The sequence below is a fragment of the Buteo buteo genome, chromosome 4 (assembly GCF_964188355.1).
Source record: "Buteo buteo chromosome 4, bButBut1.hap1.1, whole genome shotgun sequence".
Taxonomy (NCBI): Eukaryota; Metazoa; Chordata; class Aves; order Accipitriformes; family Accipitridae; genus Buteo; species Buteo buteo.
In genome coordinates this window covers 58,674,269-58,695,268 of record NC_134174.1, presented here as the reverse complement: position 1 = coordinate 58,695,268, position 21,000 = coordinate 58,674,269, and the positions used below count along the sequence as shown (strand labels likewise).

The following is a 21,000-nucleotide window of genomic DNA, read 5'->3' as shown; positions in this document are numbered from 1 at the left end:
GCGTCCCGGCACCGGGCATCTTCGACGCGAAACTGGAAAACTTGAGGAGGGGCTCCAGTGCGTCGCTGTTAGAGGGTCTTCTCTAGATACATCTTGTTCTTGGGAAGGGGCTTGGCCAAGCCGTGCCGTGTGGGCACGCTCAAACTACCTCTGGGCCAACCTGGACGCTCCTACGCCCGTCACTGGTTTTCAAAAACACATTTGGTAAATACCTACCGTGACGTTAATTACTCAATGCTCAACTGTAATACAAAAGGGCGGTGTGAGATGTACAGCTTAACTGCACACACTGCAGAGAACTGAACACAGTTAAATTTGCTCTTTTTTTTTTTTTTTAAAAAAAAGGGCAGAAAGGAGAGCTTCACAAAAAAATATTTTTAATATGTTTTGCCAGAACTTTTCACTTTTCCAGTTACATAAAAAAAAGACAAGTTTGGTACATGGGGGCTGAAACCAACCAGTGTTCTCCCCTGGAACAGATGGATTAATCTTATGACCCAACTCCATTTTCTTGGGTTCTTTAAAACAAAGAAACAGCTATTTTTCCTCCCAAAGCACAGTATTTCTTCAGCAGCAATGGAAATGGGATCACAGCAGCTTAACTTGACCTTTCTATAAAGCTTTGTATAAACCAGTGATTTTATGATGACAACACTGTCCTTGAAAGAAAGAGCGACAGGCAGACGTCGATGCAAACATGGAATGATTAGGTCATAAACATATGGCACTTAAAAAGATAGCTTATTTGAAGGCACCACCACAGCAAAGTGGCCAGTTGTTCTACTATATGCCCAAAGAAAGAAGTTTTCTTCCTGAAATTTATAAAACTATTTTAAAAAAACAATTTGTACCCAAAACATGTGCTTTTAAAAAAATATGAACTGTGCTAAGCAACTCTTTAAAATTTTGGTGTATTATATATGTGTATACATATATACATACACACACCAAAAAAGGATGCATGTTTGTATATATAGAGATATCTATTTTCCCTTTAAACTTTTAAGGCTTCAGGAGCTGGTTCTCACATTCAGTAGCTTTCTAGCTTAAGACGACCTCCATCTCCTTCACTCACAAATCGCTTTCTGCCCCTGTAAGAAAAAGCAGAAAGTATCTTTTCAGTAATTCAAAGTAGCATCAGTTGTTTTTTTTCTTATCACTGACAAGAATCTTCTCTTGGTCTTGGGAGTCACATATAAGGTGTGCAAGCTCAGCAAGATTAGCTGACATTTCTTGATCACTGATAAATTGCTTAAAAATCCACCTGAATCTTACATCGAGGTTTATTTGCAAGAAGCTTTTCAAAATTTGCGTTGTCAAGTGCCTTTCACTTTGCTCACCTTTTAATGTTCACACTTGCAAAAGATGCTAGCTTGAAAGCCTAGGAATGGTGGTTTTCTACCCAAAACTAAGTACATAAGCCAAAAACGCCTCTCAGTGTATAATGGTAACTGAAGTATAATCAACCTTTTGTTGCAGTGATGACTTTCAAACCTCCCATACCACAAACCTGCAAAACACTTGATACCGAGATACATAGAAGTCCACAAATGGAGGCTGGTTTTGATAAAGACACTAACATTTCAAAATTTGAATTTATCACAAGCTGTCAAGATGCTTTAAGCAGCCTAACAAAACACCCAAACTAGAAAAGATCTGTCTAGTAAGTAGTACTATTCCCAATGCATAAAATTGCAAGTAATAGTTTTAACATCATATTTTAAAATTTACATGTATTCCCTACATGAAATGAGACTTATTAATTGTATTGTGACCAGTAAGGAGAGAACAGAATACTGATAAGCTACAGTTCAAACAGCATCATTTACACTATGAACAGTAACAAACCAAAACCACTACACAAACCACATGACAGACAGACACAAAGGGATCAGGTGTGTAAAGCTTATTCCACCTAAGTGTCCTATTCCTTTTTACATAAAGATTAGAATTGGTTGTCTCATCTTAGAACTCTATTCATGCCATTTGGTATATTTAAACCATTTTTTAAGCAATTTCACACACACACCCCCCCCCCACTGTAGCTGACAGTTTTCCACTGTCACCTACATGGATCATTGTGATGCCTGAATCTTCCATCTCAGTACTGCACTGATCTCTGCCAAGCAAATCAGCAAAACAGAGGAGAGGCAGGTCTTCATACTCTGGAGAGCACAGACATGCTGCCTGGGACTCACCACAGGCTTACTTTCCTCAAGTATTTATCCCAGCCTCCACATAACAGGTTTCACACCAGTGGAGCTTCTTAATAAACTTCTTACCAGTCCAACCCTCTGTTTCTCCATCCTCCATAGTTTCTAGTTCCAATCTGTAATACTTTGGTCATAAAATCCTGCTTTCTGTTACCTAGAATGGGAACAAAAGGCAATGCCTTCACCTATCTACAATAAAACAAGTACCTTGAAGGGCAGAGGTCTCTCAGTGGTTTGGAGATTATTCCAGCCTGAAAGCATTCCTCTACAAACCGCTCAAGCACAGAATAGGAGTGTGGCACATCCAGGTTAATATCTGGGATTTCACAGTAAACTCGTTCATAGCCCTACAATGTAAGAATTCAAATAATGATCTGGTTATTCTATGATTTTATAACAAATTTTTTAAATACCCTTTTGCACTCAGAGGATTTATTTTCATTATAGTTTCGTCTATACTATGGACAGTTTCAACAAACCTAAAGCAGAGCAGCTGCAAGTCAGTGGAAAAGGAAGGTATAATACCAGCTACTACCATGGTATTACACAACCACCTATCTACATAAAAACACCAGGTGACTTTTTAACTTCTTTAGAAGTCAGAAATCCAGACAGTACAGAATGTGTGTGTTAGCCTGGCTGCTATTGCATGGGTAGTAACACAAAGAAGGAAAGGTAATTTTTCTTCCATGTAAATGAACAAAATGTGGCCACAAATCACCACAACAGTTTATGCAGTAAGGGAAACACTAGTGACAACCACAGATGACTCCATCACTTCCTGCCAGCAGTATGGCTGGGTAAATTTTGACACCAGTCTTTGTGTGGTACCTAATTTGCCCTGGGACAGAACAGCTGTCTTATTTTCATACCTAGAAGCAAAGCCATGGATGATCCCAACTGTGCAAAATATTAGCTGTTCTAATTGACGTGTAATTAAGTCAGTCCTTATTGTACTGCTTTAATTATGAAGAACTACTGGATAAAAAGAAAAATTTATTTAAGAAAAATGAAGCTATATTGCAGCATTTTAAATGATTAGGTTTAACCACTTAATTGCATAAAAGCAGTTGGAAATCTTTGACTGAAGATTCAAATATTCTGTACCTTGCAGTTCTACAGAGAGCTACTGCTCGGAATTCATTTGTACTTCTGTCAGTACATGACAAGCATTGTACATACATCAGTAACAAATTATTTGTATTGGATACAGAATAACCATGGAGAACTTAAAAGTAGCAGTCAGCAATAGAATACAAATAGTACTTAAAAGATGGTAAAAACTAGGCAAATTTTGGAAGACCTTACCAAAATTCTCTAAATGCCACACTTACTCTTTTCATTTGGTCCATAGTAATGACAGAAGACCTCCAGAGAGACTTGAACAAATCCAGTATCATTTTGAAGGTCTTTTCTCCAGTTGACTCCAAAACCATCACAATGGCCTAAAACAAATCATGCAACTGTTTTAACTACAAAGAAAACAGTGGTTCAAGTACATGTCATGTAAGTGTATGAGGAGGTATGGAAAACCAGAAAGGACTAGATGGAGTGAAAAGCATTGCCTTTCTGGCTCTGGTTTGAGAGATACATAACTACATCCATATGGTTGCTGCAGTACAGAGGCAATTAATTAATTTCATAAAATTACTTTTGTATCTATGATTATTTTGTATCTGTGATTCTAGAAGAACTTAGAAGTTTAAAATCTACAAATCTCCTCAGCCCCTATCAACTAAAAGGATTCTGTTTTTCTATTGTGAAGAAATTTTCTAAAAGGAGTCCATTTACTGAAAAGTAAATTTTGTAGATTGTGGGTGTTCAGCTTTACTGGTAAACAACCACTTCCCAATTTGGCAGATAAAGGAGTACAAATGGGAGCAGTCTCCCAGATACAGCAAAGATGATCTTTTGCTCACCTAGTCTGGTTCTGAAGTATCTCAGAGCTTTTACAAATGTGCTAGATGAAAAGGAAGCTCTATAGCTTAACAAAAACAGGTAACACCCATTAGAACACCTAGATATCTGAAACTAAAAGGAAATAAACACCAAAACAAAGCATGGCTTTTTGCTGCAATTCCTCAGCAGAAAATAAACTGAGCTCTTCTTTTTCAGCAATCTATAATAATCTGAATTCAGCTATTTACCCAACAAACAAAAATTAATTCTGGATCTTCCCAGAGTTAGCAGCAGCTTACTTGTTGCACAGTGTGCACACAAACGAGCACACAAACCATTAACTTTACATGAAACAATTTAGTTACTCAAATAACATCAAAACAAGCAATCTGAGCTTCAGATTCCAGTTATATTATTTGCATGCCCACATCAAAACAAAACCAAACCTGTTGGTATTATTGACAATTATTAAAGGGACTCTGATTTCTGCTTACTTCATATACAAGTTCATGGTGAAAATGGGGTACTTCCAGTTCCTGAAGGCAACGTTCAGCTTCTAGTACATCTCCGGAAAGCAAATACTCTTTCAGCAACATATCAATCTATTGAATTTTGAAACAAACAAAAAGCCCAACACTAATTAGGTACAAAATTTAAAAGCTGTCAACTGTTTTGATAATCTGCAATCAACCCAGCAGCAAGTTAGTTCCTGAAACTTGCTGCATTTTTATAAATGTAATTAAATTGAGACATTATCAGCAACCTGAAACACAGTGTAAGCCAAGTAGCTATCCATAGTGTTAATACAGACACACAAGCACCAAAAACATTGCTTTAGAAGATGCATATCACCAGAAAAGGTTAATATGGGTATGATTAAGTTTTATCTTCTCCCCTGAACTCCTATCTGTTACACTCAACTTAAAAATTATAACATGACCTTTTCCTTTAAACCTGCCTACTTCATAGCATGGATCTCTAAACATTCCCGTTTCTTCCACTCTGAGTTATTACTGTGCTTTTAATCAGTGATGCCAAAAAATAATAGTTTATCTAGTTTAGCCAGTTTCATCTTGGCTCTTCTAATTGCTTCACCATTTTATATTGTAAGCTCTTAAAAAGCTAAGTGCTTAAAGTTTTGCTTAAAGCAAAAATAAATGTATACTTGCAATACAGAATATGTACTAGCATGTTCCCACCACTGACAAATTCTATAAAATCAACAAAGTTATCTACATCAGTTTTTAAAAACTACTTTGTATAAATTTAAAAAAAAGCCAAAACACTCAAGAAATCATTTCATTACAGGATATATGTATCTTTTTGCTCTATACCAAACAAGATAAGCTTAGACAAACAGCGAACTCTAGAGAGGAGAGTTTTGTAGAAATCAGCTACCTCTTTAACAAGGTGTTTCACAGACTGTTGGCCACCTCCCGATCCCCACACGTTGTCTATACGCTTTCCACCCTTTGTCATACTCAGCAACACAGTAGCTCGGTCCAGCGCAGCTCTGGAAAGCAAAGTTGGTGTTTTAAAAAGTTATTACAAAACTTCATTGAAAGACGTGTAACTTTCCCCACTGCCACTCCTCTTTGGGCAAAGCAACCAGATCCCTGGGAAGAGGTCAAGGTTAGCAACTCCATGGGGACATCTGGATCAAGAAGCCAGCAAGCTAGCTCCGCACGTTTTCTTTCTGCCACCTTTACACTTCTGGTTATACCATGCTAAGGACTGGTAACAATGCTGTGATGGTAGCTGATCTGAATCATCAGTGCAGAACATGAAACATCCTCACAAGAAAGAACTTAGTATTTTCTTATGCAGAGGCGGATTCCTCCAAGAACGCAGCTTGGCACGTGTATCTCAAACAAAAGAGGCTTAAGTTGCTTCCACACTGAAGAACAGCTTTTCTACTGAAATTATTTTCTGTTTGGATCTAAAGAATTATGCCAAAATAGCATTTCAGGAGGCAAATATGTAGTTGCAAAAAGATAGCACGAACTAGGAAAGTTTGCCAGTTTGTTGAGAAAAGAATGAAAAAGGAAGTAAGGTGAAAAACCTCAGATCCAGTTAAGACCATCCAGCTAAAGAAGGAACAGTTATCCCAATCCTCAGACTGGGGGCTAGCCAATAACAATAACTCTATTCACCAAGATTTAACAAGCAGAAAAGACTGGCCAAGAAATAGCAAAGGCAGCAAAGCATCCCAGATGTGCAGTATGCAGGCTACAATCCTTCAAATCACAGGAGACATCTGTATAACTGACAAGACAATTTTCACAGTTTGAACCCTCAAGTTAGGCAGCTAACCATTTCCCTTCCTTCTAAAAGTACCCAACTATAATCATTACAAAGGGAGCTTTTAGAAGCTTCAAGAGTTCAGCACCTCCATATCAAGCCTGAAACACACACTTATGGGGGAAAAAATAATAAAACATGCCTAGTTATTAAAATGTCTCTCTTTTTCAGAGATTGCTCCTTCAAACTTCTCACCCTGACATGGAAAACAATTATACTTCTTGAATAAAGCATTACAGAGAAAGTCTGGGAAAGCACTGCACAAGCTTCAAACCTTTACAAGGCAAAAAATCCCTTGTGTATTTCACAACATATTTACAGCAGCTGTCCTGATGCTATATTTACTCATTAATCACATTAAAGCTTTTTCTAAAGACAAAACCTTCCATAATCACTTCTTGTTTCAGCTCATTTTTTTTCACCCTCAACCATAAGCTGGACAACAAACCTGACAAACTGAAGTCAAATGTTTTATTACATTTTTCAGGCACTTTCAGTGTTTCTCCTCTGACCTGAGTCATTCTGGATTTTGTTGTTGCAGACTTTGTGGTTTTCTTTTTTATCATTTTAAATTAAAAAATAAGAAGTTCTAGACAACCACATGATTTATCCTCAAGTCCTAAAATCCAAATCATCATTTTTGGCATTTGGAATAGAAAACTGTAGCTATGTAGAGAAAACAAGAAAGTTACCGAGCTTGGACGCAATCCACAGTGCCTTTGTAGCCATCTATGTAGGTACTGCTTAAAATCCCATCTCCAACAGCTCTAGCAATAAACTGGCCCACCAACTGCATATAAAACAGAAGCATTTTTAATTAAATGTTGAATTTCAAAGTAGCTCTAAGTAGACAATTATAATGTGCATGGTTTTCAAATTTTATTTAAACGAGCCATCTCAAAGTAAAAACACAGCCTAGGAAATTGTAGGAGATTACAGACAGCAAGACAATCCAATTTTTCAGAACAGAATCTATTTTAGTTTACTTGATCGATTTTAGCCACAACTTAAAAGAAAAAGCTTTTGACTGCTAGCATAAAACTTTACAAATATACCTGTGGTGCCCTGGGAGAATCCAACACCAATTCAGGTAGTTCTTTAAGCAGTCTATCAAAGGATTTTTCCACATCAGTTTTGCTTACTACTGTCCCGCAAAGGTCAGAAATAAGCTTAGATGTCATTTCCCGATGACTAGCCTTCCCCTCTAATGCCAAGGAAACAGCCAGCACTGGCACACTGTATTTCATTTCACCAAGGTTTAAATCCTTCAGCATCTCCTAAGTAAGATTTGAAAAAACGAAACAGATTTAGATTTCATAATTTTTATTATATCAATATATATTCTATAAATGTTACAAATACATAAATATTTATATGCTTATGTTTAGATTTACATATACACTTCTGCTCATGTAATGAATATAACTCCTTAGGTGTTCTTATTGCACATTTCTTGCCAACATCTCTATACACTTATTTATAGCTAGCAGTTGGATCCCCTTGTACACTACATGTTTGCCCCTAAAATAAAGAAGTAAAAAGGCATGCAACATACCGAAACTTCGTTAGTATCTCCATGTTCAAAATACTCCTGTATGATTGGTGTTAAAGTTTTTTCAAATGCTCTTTCATCCAGAGGTAAAACTACTGTTTCATAGACACAGTTCTCCTATTTTAAAAGACAACAAAAGCATATACCCTTTTGTAAGCAGTACTGTCTCTTCTTATATCTTTTGCAGTGCTAATAGCATCAAAATATATCTTCTAAATCCTTAATGCTTTAGTCTTGATAGTCAGTATTCTGCCATAAAACATAACATTACCTCTTAAACATTAAAGTGCGGACAATACTGGCTAAATGTCATGCTGCTTATATTGCTTTTATTTTTAATTTACTGTTAGCTGAGTTCAACTGAAAGGCTGAATTTACTGTTACTATAAACACTCCAAACTCTGTTCCTAGGATTCTGCTGATACCACATGAACACAGAGTTCAAGTACCAATGTAGTATGTACTGAAGGGAGAGCAACAGAAGCTCCTGTCTCAGCCCAAGAGTTAGCTGTGCCACAGGACAAGATATAACTTTCAGCACCTTTCCCTGCAAATGGCACTCCAGTCTCTGACAGCAAGCCTGCCTGCTTTCCCTCTTCCTTAGTGACTGCGGGACCAGACAGGCAATAGCACGTACAAATCAGAGAAACAGCATTTTCAGAATATTTGTGAGCGAAGACATTCCCTAAGGGGGGAAAAAAAGAACCACACAGCAACTGCCTCCTGTATAACCTGGTCCTGCAGAGTTCCAGCACAACCAGATCTCCCCACTGTAATTCAGTTCCCTATTCCTCACAGACTACAGAAGTAACATTCAGAGCAATGCTACAGATCACAGAAATCTGAACAAAGAAGTTTTCCAACTAATGCTTATTGGAAGGAAGGTTTCCATGATCAATAAGTATAGCAGAAGTTGAAAAGCGTATTGTTCCATCACATCAGTCTCCATTTACAACCTTAGAAAAGCTAAGCATACGGAAGTTCCACAGAATATTCACTCTTCAATAAACTTTCTTTTATGCACTCATCAGCTTCCTTTTTAACAGCTAATCTGTTAATGTAAAGCATTGCATTGCAGGGAGAAAATGGATACTGGAAGAAGGTTTTGATATTCCAATATACCATCCTCTCAGCAGCTATGGCTACAGCAAACAGCCTCTGCTCAAAGGACACCACTGTCACTCTGCTTATGTTACACAGAATTTACTTACGGTCTCACAATTGTATTGATCTCAGAGATTTTAGTAATATGTGTTTGTAATCGGTGTTTCCTTTCCTCAGTGACTTAATGTTATAAAGCACCTTTTCCCAGTAAGCTTTTTTTTTCCCTGATAATATGGCTGTAAGATATCTTCCACAACATATTCTAAATAAATACATGTAAACAAAATATCCAGGCTATCAACTTTGCACTAGTTTGAAGTGTTTATACCAAGTAGATACAAGACATTGGGAGGGTTGGGAATACAGGGAAGAGAAAAATCCATAAAGCATACTGTCCCCTACTAAACTCGCAACTTAAGAAAGTCTGTGCTGCATTTTTAACATGGTGCCTGTTTGCAATATAGAGCAGCATTGCAACATTCACCTCAATGGGAACCAGCAGTGAAGAACACACCTGGTAGAAGGGTGCTGCCTAGTCAGGCACAGAAAGAGGGCCCGTGGGGTAAGATTTGTGAGTATTACACTGTGACACTTCTACACCAGTTGTCTTTAACTAGCCAATAATCCATTCTTGAGCATAAAAATTAGCATTTAGTAGAGCCAGGGTGACATTCACATAACTCACAAGGTCAAACTTCCATTAACATAAGCATCACAGCAATTGAAATCAATAAAGGAAATAAAAAACAACTCTGCAAAGAAATTATTTGCCTACCTGGTCATCATCGTAATTAGGATCCTTAATATCTACTTCTTCTACATCATACACTTGACCTGGTGTTCCCCAAACACCTTTACCACCTGCTCCACCTGGCAAAATACGGGACAGTAAGCAAGGACCATCAGTTTACAAAGAATACTTCTGAATTCAACCCAACATTCTTTCACTTAAGTGATATATCACTGCTTGTGCCCACCTCCTGACTCTAACAATACACACTGAAAAGGGTGTGCTTGTATGACGGGTTCCCACTTTAGCAACCAGTCTTTTCATCACTTTGCAGTAAGATACAAGAAGCAGTATGAAACTGCACAAGAATTACTGAAGGTTGAAACTGTACTTTCAAACATAACCATCCTTTAAGTTTGCATTAATAACAATCCTGTGAACCACCAACAGTTCAAATTTGTCTATTACATTTGCTAAGAAAAGGTACTTGCCTTAAAGACAGAAGTTAATTGATGAAACACATAAAATTTTCTCATAAGAATGCCACCTACTATTAGCTCCTATTGCCACCTACTATCTAACATAAAGAACCAATGCCTGCAAAGAGACTGCAGTTTATGAAAATGATTCCCAGTGGAAAAAAAAAAAACAACAAACCCCTATGTTTTGGACAGAATGTATCTTTATAATGCTGCTCTCTTCACTAAGCTACACCAACCTTTCTTTGGTAGACCTCTTCCCTTTCCAGACCGGGATCGCCTGTCCAGGAGTCTCCCCTTTGGGCTCGTTGGTACAACTCCAATCTTCAGTGTCTCTCCATTGTCACTAACAGAGTCTCCTCTCCCAGAATCTCTAGAAGAATTTTTCCTCAAACGTCTCTTTGCTTTAGCATTTATTTTGGCTTCAGTAATTGAAGTTGCAGGAATCCAATTTCCATTGATTTCAGTCTTTCGTTCCTCAGACCCACCATTTTCTTCATCACCGGAAAATGGAGCATCACTTAGATTCTCAAGTTCTTAAAAAGGAGACAGAGCAAAAAAATCTGCTACATTTTTAAACAGTTTTAAGTTAGAATACCAAAACACACTGCATTTTAAAAGGATGACAAGATTAAATAGAACTCATATTTCCAACAGAGTTCAGACAAATGATGTTGTTTTTAAAATATGTCTACACATCACAGTAATAAGGAGTTCCTTATTCCCCTGCACAAGCTATCCACAATCTAAACAGAGCATATGTCAAGAGTTGGAAAGCAAATGAATAAAACCATTTATGAACAGGTAAACCACAGAAAACCCCACCCTTGTTAAACAAAAACTATCAGAACTCCTTAGTACACAAGACCTAAGTACCTAGTTCTCACGCCACCCACTCATCTCTTGATTTAGAAACAAACAGAACTGCCAATACAGTAAATTCTGTAAAAACTCACTAACGTTAATAGACTAGTCACCAAAGTGAAATTAATTTCCTAAATCATCCACCAACATTCCCCTCATTCAAGGAATTTCAAACACAGCTCACCAACTGGAAAAGCAATGATTTAGACTTACAAGAATATAAAAACATCACTACTTTTATTTTTTCTTTTTGAAGTTATGGGAAAAAAATGCTGTTTAATACAAAGCCTGGGGAGTTCGGCAACAAAGACTCATAGAATAAAGTCTTTTGAAACAGTGTGATCTCTCTTGTCTATGGATTGCCCCTCACTGCAGCTTCTGTCAAGACTGCTTCTAAAATAGCCATGGTTTATTCCCCAGCACAATCATATGTAATAGGTAACTAGCTCTGCTTCATACCAAACAAAAACCACTCACAACTTAAGGACCTGTGAATGTCTCAGAGCACTGAGAAGTGCAATAGTTTCACTCTTTTGGGAAGTTAATGCACATTTAAAATTTGGATCTAAAGTCTTTTATTTCACAAAGTTAGGATGTCCCCCACCTGAACTGTATGGTTCAGCAGAATGTCTTATTGAGAGCATTATGAGCAAAAGCCTCAAGTTCTTCCCCTTCTTAACCCATCAAGATAAAAAAAGCACCTGGGGACCTATTTACATTCCAGTTAGTACCCTGGGAGTCCTTGCAAATTGGAAAACACAAAAGCCAAGGGAACAGCCTCAGCTCTCTGTTATACAGCCCTTCTTTTCTTGAGGATTCAGCAGTCTCAAAGATAGAACCTACAGCCTGAACCCTAGGTAAAGTACAACGATGAGGCACACAGAAGCAGCTGCTTTTCCAGCTGTGCCAAGCCTGCTTTACAGATAAGTTCACTGCCACAAACCCAGAATATGAATAGTATTTAAGATTTGTATTTGGCCTTAGCTGAATGCATTACCTCACCATTCCAATACATTCTAATTAGCAACGTTCACTTGGCAATACTTCTCAGTACTGTATTTTTTCAATTCAAAACAGGTTCCTGAAAAATTGTTTTGAAAGCAAAGTGTACCAATAAAACATTTCCAATCTCAAAGCATTTACCCATATCAAAGAGGACACTACACTACAAAGTGAAGAAAGTTTGATGGTCTTCGTGATCAAAGTAGTAACATTTAGATACTAGTGTTCACAGATGTGAATGCTATAGCTGAACAATAATGCAGCCATTCCAGTCTAAGCTTCATCTTTCCACTCATTACTCCCACAAAAGCATTCCTTTTATGCTTGCAGCAAGCTAAATAAGAAAAGCATGCATCACATCCAGGAAAAGATTCCCCACAACAAGCTTTCTCAGTTTGTCTAACATTTTAATAAAACAATGAGAGATTTGCATAAAGCTGGGGGGTGTGGGGGGTGGCAGGGGAACAAAACCAAACAGAACAGGTTTCCTTCCTCTCATTCCCCAGGGAGACCCCATCAGCACAATCAGTTAATCTCAGACAAACGAATTTAAATAATTCTTCATGTCCACTCTCATATGAATTTCTCTAGTTTAGACCTGCAATCCTACTGTCCAGGAACTACACTCTTAAATGACCACCTAAGTCTTTCTCAGTTTCCCAAGAAAATGGCCAACAATTAACATAAGTCAGTCCTGAATCTGACGACTAAGAATAAAAGGGAAGGCTACAGTCCAACCTTCTTACACAATCCTGATCTCAGGTTCAAGACTAAAGGAAATCCTCCACAGGAAACATCCAACCCTTAAGACTCGATATTTCTCACTGTGTTACTAAACTGTTTTTTTATATAACACTATCACTTCCAGCTGCAACCTCCTTCTCCATAATACTATAACCAACTAGCCCTCCACTATTAGCTACCTAGTTAGGGTGAAAAAAAATAGATAAAACAGATACACTAGTTTTCAACAATTTTCTAAAATAAAATAATTTTATAAAAAGTACATATAAAATGATGCAGATCTTCCTTTCAGCTTCTCATTTTTACATCATATAACATACACACACACCTACATAAGCAGTAACAGTGTTTTATAAACTTTAAGACTTTGCTTACTATAGGTTAAAAAGTTATCCAAATTCATCTTATTACCCTGCTATTAAGCCTAGCAGGCACACTTAAAATTTGTGCCTTTACGATGCTACCTTAATTAACAAAGCATTCAGCCAGTACTTACCTACATACAAATTTAATTTGACCAAATTAGGTCAATTTAGACATCTAGTTATCCAAATATAATTCTAAAATGCTGAGAAGCAATGTATCCTCTACATTAAACTAATTCTGGTTTAAAATAAGAGGTCATATGGAGCATGTTGCCACTTCAACTGCATTACATACCATCTTAACATATATACAATTTTCTTCTGAAAAACATTTAGAACCTACAAAAACTTCGGTATAAAAAGGTCAGTGCAGATCATCACAACCTTTGGAAGACACAGAAAACAACATGAAACTGTGTTAACTTGACTAGGCATCATAAAACACATTCGTGATATGGACAAACCAGTCAATTTCAGGGCAGTCTCTAACACATATTCGATAAATTTTCCCATGCCAGCCTACTTCCAGTCAAGCCCTTCATCATCTGTTTCCTCTAATTTTAAGCTAAACGGCTACAGAAAAGCAGAATTTGTACCTCCCAAATGGACCTACACATTTTACTTTTGAGCTTATTCTTTTCTTCACACCAGCACTACCTGAAGTCAGGTGATAAGGAGTCTAGAGTCACTGTTATTTAGTAAGTTAAAGAAATGTTAACTTTGTGATTCTAACAAATATTGAAATAAATGTAATCAAGCAGGATACTATGATGCATCATTGAAAGAAGTATTCTGTAAAGTTTTGAGAAGGATTTTTTTTTTTTTTAAACCAGTACTGTTAAAAAATTAACAGGTAATACAATTTTTCTAGAGAGAACACTTCAGGTCAGCCAAGCAATTTTAAGTAAAAAAAATAGAGATTATATTACGTACCTGTTGGGGTAATATAAATGTGCTCCTTTTCTACTTCCATAGTTGCTTAACAGAACTGACTGTGAAATGTGAAGTCTTAACGTTTCCCCTCCAAGGCCTAAACAGAAACAGAGAAGCTTAGGCCAAGAAAAGTACTAGACCAAATCTTAAAGTAATAAAAAACTGCAAAGGCTTCACTTACAAAATACAATGCAAAAATAGTTTTTTTAAAGTTATAATTAACTATCAGTAACCACTGAAAAGTTCCTAAGAAGGTAAACAGTGTAACATGAGACAGCACCACCCTCAAACACATCTGTCTAAGCCCTGATGTCTTCACAGCTCTCAGTTCTGCTGCTTATAAAGGAGGCACCAGGATAAAAGCCGTTATTTTAAAAGCCCCCTCTATGCAGCTTTTTTTAGGTGATAAAAGCCACCTCTATCAACTTTAGACTGTCCTATTCTGCAAAGTGGCTATCTATATAAGCATACAATATCTATGTTATAATTGCAACCACAAGAAAAATGCTCTTCAGGTGAACTGTACTGATAAAATGGTACCAATTTATCGAGTTCAGACCAGCCCTTAGAAGACAAGCTATTTTTTGTTCCTGCCCTCAAAGACATAGTCTTTATGTTTTACTGTATGCATACATACAGCTGTCAAGCTTTCACATCTGTGCTTCTGCACCCTTCAAACACTCTTAACGACCACCATTCAATCTGCAAAGGATAAAGTTGAACACTTCTCTTTTTCTGTTATTCTTTCTGCCTCTTCCTAGCAGCTGCTGTTCTACAAACCAGCCTATGTCACTGTGAAAGAGATGGCATCATCCATCTTTCCTTTCTATACACAAAAAATGAAGCAGCTCCAGAATTCCCCATACACTTTTTCACCTGCAAGATTTTCACACATCACTTCATAGTCCTGTGAATATCACTAGTATTTGTGTCTGCCCCATAAGAATTCAGTGGCTCTTTTTTCCCTTTTCTCACTCTTTGCTGCCCTGAAAACAGTTTACCGTTGAGTGGCAAGATTGTGACACAAAACGACAGCACTCCCTTCCCCTTTTCTCTTCTCTTTCCTTGTTTTCCCCTCTTATGCCCACTTGCCTACCACAGACCTATTAACTGCAAATGATTCATCACAGACCGTTGGCAATAAAGAAACTCTGGTTTAGGGCACAGTATCAAGCTGTCATGATCTTGCATTTCCTAATGCCAACCCAAACAGTTAACAGCTTTGTGCAATAAGAAGTCCTCCCTGCCCCACACCATTTTTTTAGATAAACATTTTTTCTGAGTTACCTCAATCAATCATTCAGGAGTTCTCAAGTGTTCCCAGTCACTGTTGGTTGGAGATTTTTTGTATGGATCTCAGTTTAATCTGAGCAAACTACCTTGTAAGAACAGTTTTATTCTTCCTAATGGAATGTTCCATCAGTTGTCCACCTCTTTGAAAAACAAGACAAAAGGACAAAACCTGTATTACAAGAACAATCATGACTTCCATCATTTGTAACCAAGTCCTAATTTTCAAGTGGAGAAATACTTTTTCCATATAGGACCCTAGCTGAAATTCTCCATCTATGGCAACGTAATAAGTAACAACACAATTTTCATATGCTGTCTTTTTGAGATTCAGCACCCTGCTTTGTAACAAGGATGACAGAATAACTGAACATTGCAATTCATGTTGCCATACTGATCAGGAGACATATTCTCAATTTAGCAATGCACCCTCTCATTAACTCAAGCCAACAGGTCTGCTGGAGCCTCACAATGCTAGTATTTATCACTGTGTCAAAAAAAGTCACTTTATATTTTGCAGAGTTATACCACACAGTACTACCAATCAACTACAGAACACAGCTTGAAAACTTGCATTAAAACCATCAGAATAAATAACCCTCACATTTTGTTATTAGAGATAACAGGGAACAAAAGGGAGAGAAGTTAGTTTAAGCATCTGTAAAACAAGAATGCTGCAAGAGATCTTAAAATTAATCAGTGATACAAATAATAAAGTAGTTCAGCATACAAGGGTATTTCCTAAGTCACTGAAAACCATCAATAAAACACGCTGAACTCTCTGTGCTCACCACCACTGCATGTACTTCATCTAAATAGGCAATTCTACCCCACCAGGCAAATAGCGGCAACTGATCCTTTAGGGAACAACACACACTGCAGAAGAAAGCTTCCAAAACTTATCAAGACCGTACATCCATGGAAAACATCCCTGAGGAACTTCCACACAGCTTACACGATTTTTCTCTCCCCCCTAACTTTAAGCAAACACTCATCACCGAGCCTTTGGAGACCTGCAAACAACAGCTGTTCTGCTGCCACACGCAAGGATAACCAGGTAAGATTTAGCTACCCCTACAAAACCCGTGCCGCTGGAAGAAATCAATGGCGGAGCAACTCCAGCCCTTAAAAACAGGCGTGACTGAGGGCTGAAGGCCGGCAGGAGCCCGGCTGCCACAGGGGTCTGCCGCCACACGCTCGCACGGCGGCATAGGCCTGGCAACCGCTGAGCCGGCCCGGCCGCGGCCGAGGAGCACCCGCACCTCACGGCATGTGCCCTCAGCAACGCTCCCACCGCCGGAGGCGGCGACGCGGGGCTCGCTGCGCAGCCAAACCCGGCTGCCACCCTCGAGGGACCGGACGCGGCTGGGCAGCGAGAGCGGGGCGGGCTGGCCGGGGGTCAGTCGGGGGGGGAGCAGCTCCTCACGGCGCCAACCGCCCCTCAGCGACGGCCCCGCGGCCTGGCCACCCCCCACGCACCCTGCCTGGCCTCGCCTCGCCTCGCCCGCCGGCAGGAGGCAGGGCCACCCGCGCCGGGCCGGGCCGGGCCGGGCCGGGCCGGGCCGCGCCGTCTCCCCTCACACGCCGCGCGCGGGACCGTTACCGGCGGCGGCGGCGGCCCGCGTGCCCGGCCGCTCCGCTCCGCTCCCCGCCGCTGCCGCTGCTCGGCCCCGCCCCCTCGGCCGCGCGCGCCCCTGCCTGCTTGTTTTTGTTTTCTTCCCCCCAGCGACACGGGCGGCAGCGGCGCCGCGGATTGGCTGGCTGCCGCCCGCCGCCGCAGCCAATCGGCAGGCGGGGATGCCCGTGGGTGGGGACGGGAGGGTGTTCGGCCCGCAGGAAAAAGAAGGGGGAGAGAGGGGGGAGGGCGAAACCATCTCGGGGGCGTCGGCGGGGAGGGAGCGGGAAGGAGCCATTCGTGCGGGGAGGGGTGCAAGAGGCCGGTCGGTTGGGCCCGGGGTCCTCGGCGGCGCGGCCCGTGAGGCGACGTCCCGGCTGAGCGGCGGCTGCAGGCCGCGGCCCGGCCGGCTGGGCACGGCGACCAGCGCCGCGTTCACCGGGGAGGTGAAGGAGGTGCCTCGGTGCGAGAGGGAGCCGGAGAGACTCCTCGGTGCCGCGCTGCCTGCTGCTACCGCGGGCAGCGGCTCGGCTCCCGCCCGCTCAAGCCCTGTCCTGCAGGCCCTGTGGCGCGTACCGGCCCGCTTGGGGGGCCTGGCCTGGGGGTTGAAGTGGAGCTGGCTTAAGCTGCCCGTATAGGTGCGTGAGGAGGTGTCCTTTGGGGCTACCGCACACACGCACCAGGCCAGCAACTGCCACTTCCCCGTCAAACGTAGCCCACTCCACTCGCAAAAGCGCACCAGGTCATCCTCTCCTGCCTTCCTGACGTTTAGGAGGATCGTTAGCGTCCATCAGCAATACCTTGGACAGGTTTTAGGTTAGATCTGAAATGACAAACCCTGGGATGCAGGAGAACGGTCGCACCCAGAGACCATGTGAGGGGATGGGTGGGGTGAGTGTTCGCAAGGGCCAGTGACGGAACCTGACCAGGAAGGCGAGAGCCCTGCCTCCACGGGCAGCACAGACAGCCGTGGAAAACCTTGATAGCTGTGCCTGCCTCCTCTTCGACATTGTGTCCTCCTCCTTTAATTAGGAATCAATTGGTTGTTTTTTTTTTCTGGAGCAAAACCATCAGAAAAATAATGTATTGCCTCTCCTTTGTGTTGCTCTCGGCTAACGTGGGGATTTCAGACCTTTTACTCCCTCTTCACACAAGACACTTCTACCTTCTCTTCAGCATTGGGTGTTACAGGACACGGTTTAGGCAGGGGGACTGGGAAACGCCACAACTGCCTCAGAGTTGGCAGACAGGATTCCTACTGTTCAGTCAATCTGACAGGTAAAAGGTGCTGCAGCCACCTTCTCCACTGCTGAAACTCTTTAACACAGTGCAGGTTTAGGATTGACAGCTAAACCGTGCATATCCATCCACAACCTTCCAAACTTTCTACCTTATTTTAGTTTACATTTATCCTGTTTATTCTATATGCACTGCCTGAGGCCAGACACCTAATTAGAGATGATAGTCTCCTTTCATTGTCATGTATTTTGCCTCCATTCACAGTCTCTCCTAAAAACTCAGCTAACCCTTTGGTTTTTTTTCTGTATTTTGTCACTCCGGAGAGCCCAAGCAATAGCAGTCCAGTGCTACGAGGGAAGCAAATAAAGATCCCTTCTGCTTTAGTACTTTTGCATTGCAGGATTTTTCAGCTGCCAGCAAGACAACCCTCCTCAGTTAATAGATGATGACTTGACTTTTGTAGTATTTTTACGTATTTTTCCAGTATAATTCTAATCCAAATCAGTGTACATTTGACTGAAATAAGAGCCAAACTTTCCTTGTGTAAGAGCCTCTGAACTGATTTACTGGCCCAGCTCTGAATGAATCATCAAAACTAGGTTTAAGAATTAAAATAATAGTGATCTGTTAAAAGAATGTGCAGCATGATTGCTGTGTTTTTAATGATAAATACTTTCCCATCAGACAAATGACAGAAACCCTTTCTTGTTCATGAAGACACTGAGTTGCAGACATTTTCAAGTCAGGACAGTTCAGCGTGCTCACACAAGACTTTTTTCACATGTAACCTAGAGGCAGCCTCAAAAGATGTTGTTTCCCCATCAATCAAAAAATAATTTCTAGTTTGCTCTTTGCACCTCAACTGACTAGCATCTACCAAGCAAACCACTACAGTGTCATCACCGAGATTTGGAAAATAAATTCTAGCTATTAACATAGATCATGGAATCCAGCTTCCCCTGCAAGACAGAAGAAGGGCTTTAAAGAGATTTTTCAGCGAAGAGGAAAGAGGTGGCAGAGAAACTGGAACAGTAACCACAAGTGAAGATGCCACAAAATACCACATTAGTGCATCACGCCAACTACACCTTTTAAAGCACAGTCAAGAATTGCTAGAGAATTTTCTGGTAAAATTTAGGACTGGATCACTGGCCCAAAAGGTGGGTCAGTAATCAAAAGAAGATTAAAACCCCTGAACCATCCAGCACACCTCCAGACAAGAAAATGGTGTTTTTTCTATCTTCTGCTGAATGTCTCTATTAGCAGCTGTGTTATCAATCACTGGAAATCTCATCTAGATTTGACTGCACATACTTTCTAATTTCTAAAACACTATGACCTGAAAAAGGGCTGACATCCATGAAAGAATATTTGTATTTTTCCATTGTGTCAAGCAGTCTGCTAAAAGATATTGCCTCTTTTTGCCTTTCTAACCTCAAAACCGCCCGTAATATTTAAGAGCCAGCTGATCACATGCTAATCTCTGAGCTTGCTCCCTCCTGGCCTCCCTCCCCCAGCCGCATTAATAGCAAACATACCACCAAAATCCCTATAAAAACAAAAGAGCAGAATTCCTCCTCCTGTAGAAAAAAACCCCCTCTTTCGACCGTTTCTGGCCAATTCGCACCTTGAGGCAACCTGTGCAGGCTGCGCAGCTCAGCACCCGCTCCCCGACACCTGCGTCCCGGGTTTACCTGCGCCCAGGAGCTCTGCCACGCCAACCCGCACCGAGCGGAGACCCACCGGCCTCTACCAGGACCCTCCTGAGCTTCCACCCCTAACGCCGCCGATCACCTGGAGCAAAATGCTTGCACGGAGGTGAGCAGGTCACTTTCTACCCTCCTTCCTTCCTTCGAGCCTGCTGGGTTGTTTTCAAACTCTCCCCTCCCTTTCTCACATGCTGGCCAAGCCCTCCTGTAACACCCAGGGGAGGAATCCATTGGCTGAAGTTGCCCAAAACGCGTGGAGCAGCCCTTCCCCCCGTCCGATGTCTAGTGCACAATAGATACCGCGTGTCTCCCTTGCTGCTGGCCTTTGCTTTTCATCAAGGTTTATCTGAGCTGTAGCTGGGGTGATTCACATAGGTTGTCCGACCTCCAGCACCAGAGAGAGCTGTGAAAAGCAGAGAGGAGTCGCACTGGGTTAGAAACATCACACAGTGCTTTCGTTGCACTCCCTGCTGCAGATTTTTCAAAGTTTTACTTTCTGTTTTAAATATTTTCGATAGGCAGCATCTGTGCTCCTGACACCTCAGCAGTGCTGTTTGATTACAACCGAGTCTGTTACTGTGTCACTTGGAATATAAATTTCCACACATAATGCAGACAGCAAAAATGTATCTTATCAGTTAAATCAATCTGCTCTGTTCAGTTGCCTGTCTCTTGGCCTTCTGCTTTCTTTTCCTTCAGCCTACTTTTATTTTTGCATCTTCTGCAAAGGTGCCTTCATAAAATGAACTGCAAGCACAGCAATCCCATTCTTCATCAGGCAGCGTCAGCTCCAGGTTGAAAGGATACTAAAACACGCCTTCGCTTTTTTTAATGCTCAGTAATTAGCGTTGCTTTTGAACATCCTCCTGCAGCTCCATCCATGAGCTGGGAACGGGGCTGCGCTGCAGACCTGGGTGTGCAGCGCCTGTCGAGGCTGGGCACCCTTGGGAGGCGGAGAGGG

At 41.0% G+C, this 21,000-nt stretch overlaps 1 protein-coding gene and 1 long non-coding RNA gene across 6 annotated transcripts; one reads left to right on the top strand and one right to left on the bottom strand.

The window, feature by feature from the left end:
- Nucleotides 1-360: 360 nt before the first annotated feature.
- On the bottom strand, nt 361-20,260 carry PDCD4 (programmed cell death 4). 5 transcript variants are annotated; one of them, XM_075026369.1, is made up of 13 exons: nt 20,125-20,260; nt 15,474-15,619; nt 14,187-14,283; nt 10,518-10,814; nt 9,845-9,939; nt 7,969-8,082; nt 7,469-7,690; nt 7,106-7,203; nt 5,511-5,625; nt 4,607-4,714; nt 3,548-3,658; nt 2,421-2,560; nt 361-1,091 (listed from the first exon to the last, which is right to left on the bottom strand). In XM_075026369.1, exons 3-13 carry the CDS (start codon nt 14,224-14,226, stop codon nt 1,031-1,033), a joined length of 1,401 nt encoding a protein of 466 aa, XP_074882470.1. In that variant the 5' UTR covers nt 14,227-14,283; nt 15,474-15,619; nt 20,125-20,260; the 3' UTR covers nt 361-1,030. The 5 variants fall into 5 exon arrangements, with proteins under 5 accessions (XP_074882470.1, XP_074882469.1, XP_074882472.1 ...); XM_075026368.1 differs by having other exon boundaries at nt 20,025-20,236; XM_075026371.1 differs by having other exon boundaries at nt 19,958-20,148.
- On the top strand, nt 6,610-9,355 carry LOC142030351 (uncharacterized). Its single transcript, XR_012650158.1, has 2 exons — nt 6,610-6,696; nt 8,377-9,355. It is a non-coding gene; the product is annotated as an uncharacterized LOC142030351 (long non-coding RNA).
- Nucleotides 20,261-21,000: the final 740 nt, after the last annotated feature.

Bases quoted from the DNA above. Each gene is read 5' to 3' on its own strand.
- PDCD4 (XM_075026369.1), bottom strand. From the start codon at position 14,226: ATGGAAGTAGAAAAGGAGCACATTTATATTACCCCAACAG. The intron at 3,659-4,606 runs GTAAGCAGAAAT...GATTTGTTTTAG, and splicing joins ACCATGAACTTGTATATGAA to GCCATTGTGATGGTTTTGGA. The intron at 1,092-2,420 runs GTACTTGTTTTA...TTTTTCTTACAG, and splicing joins AGAGACCTCTGCCCTTCAAG to GGGCAGAAAGCGATTTGTGA.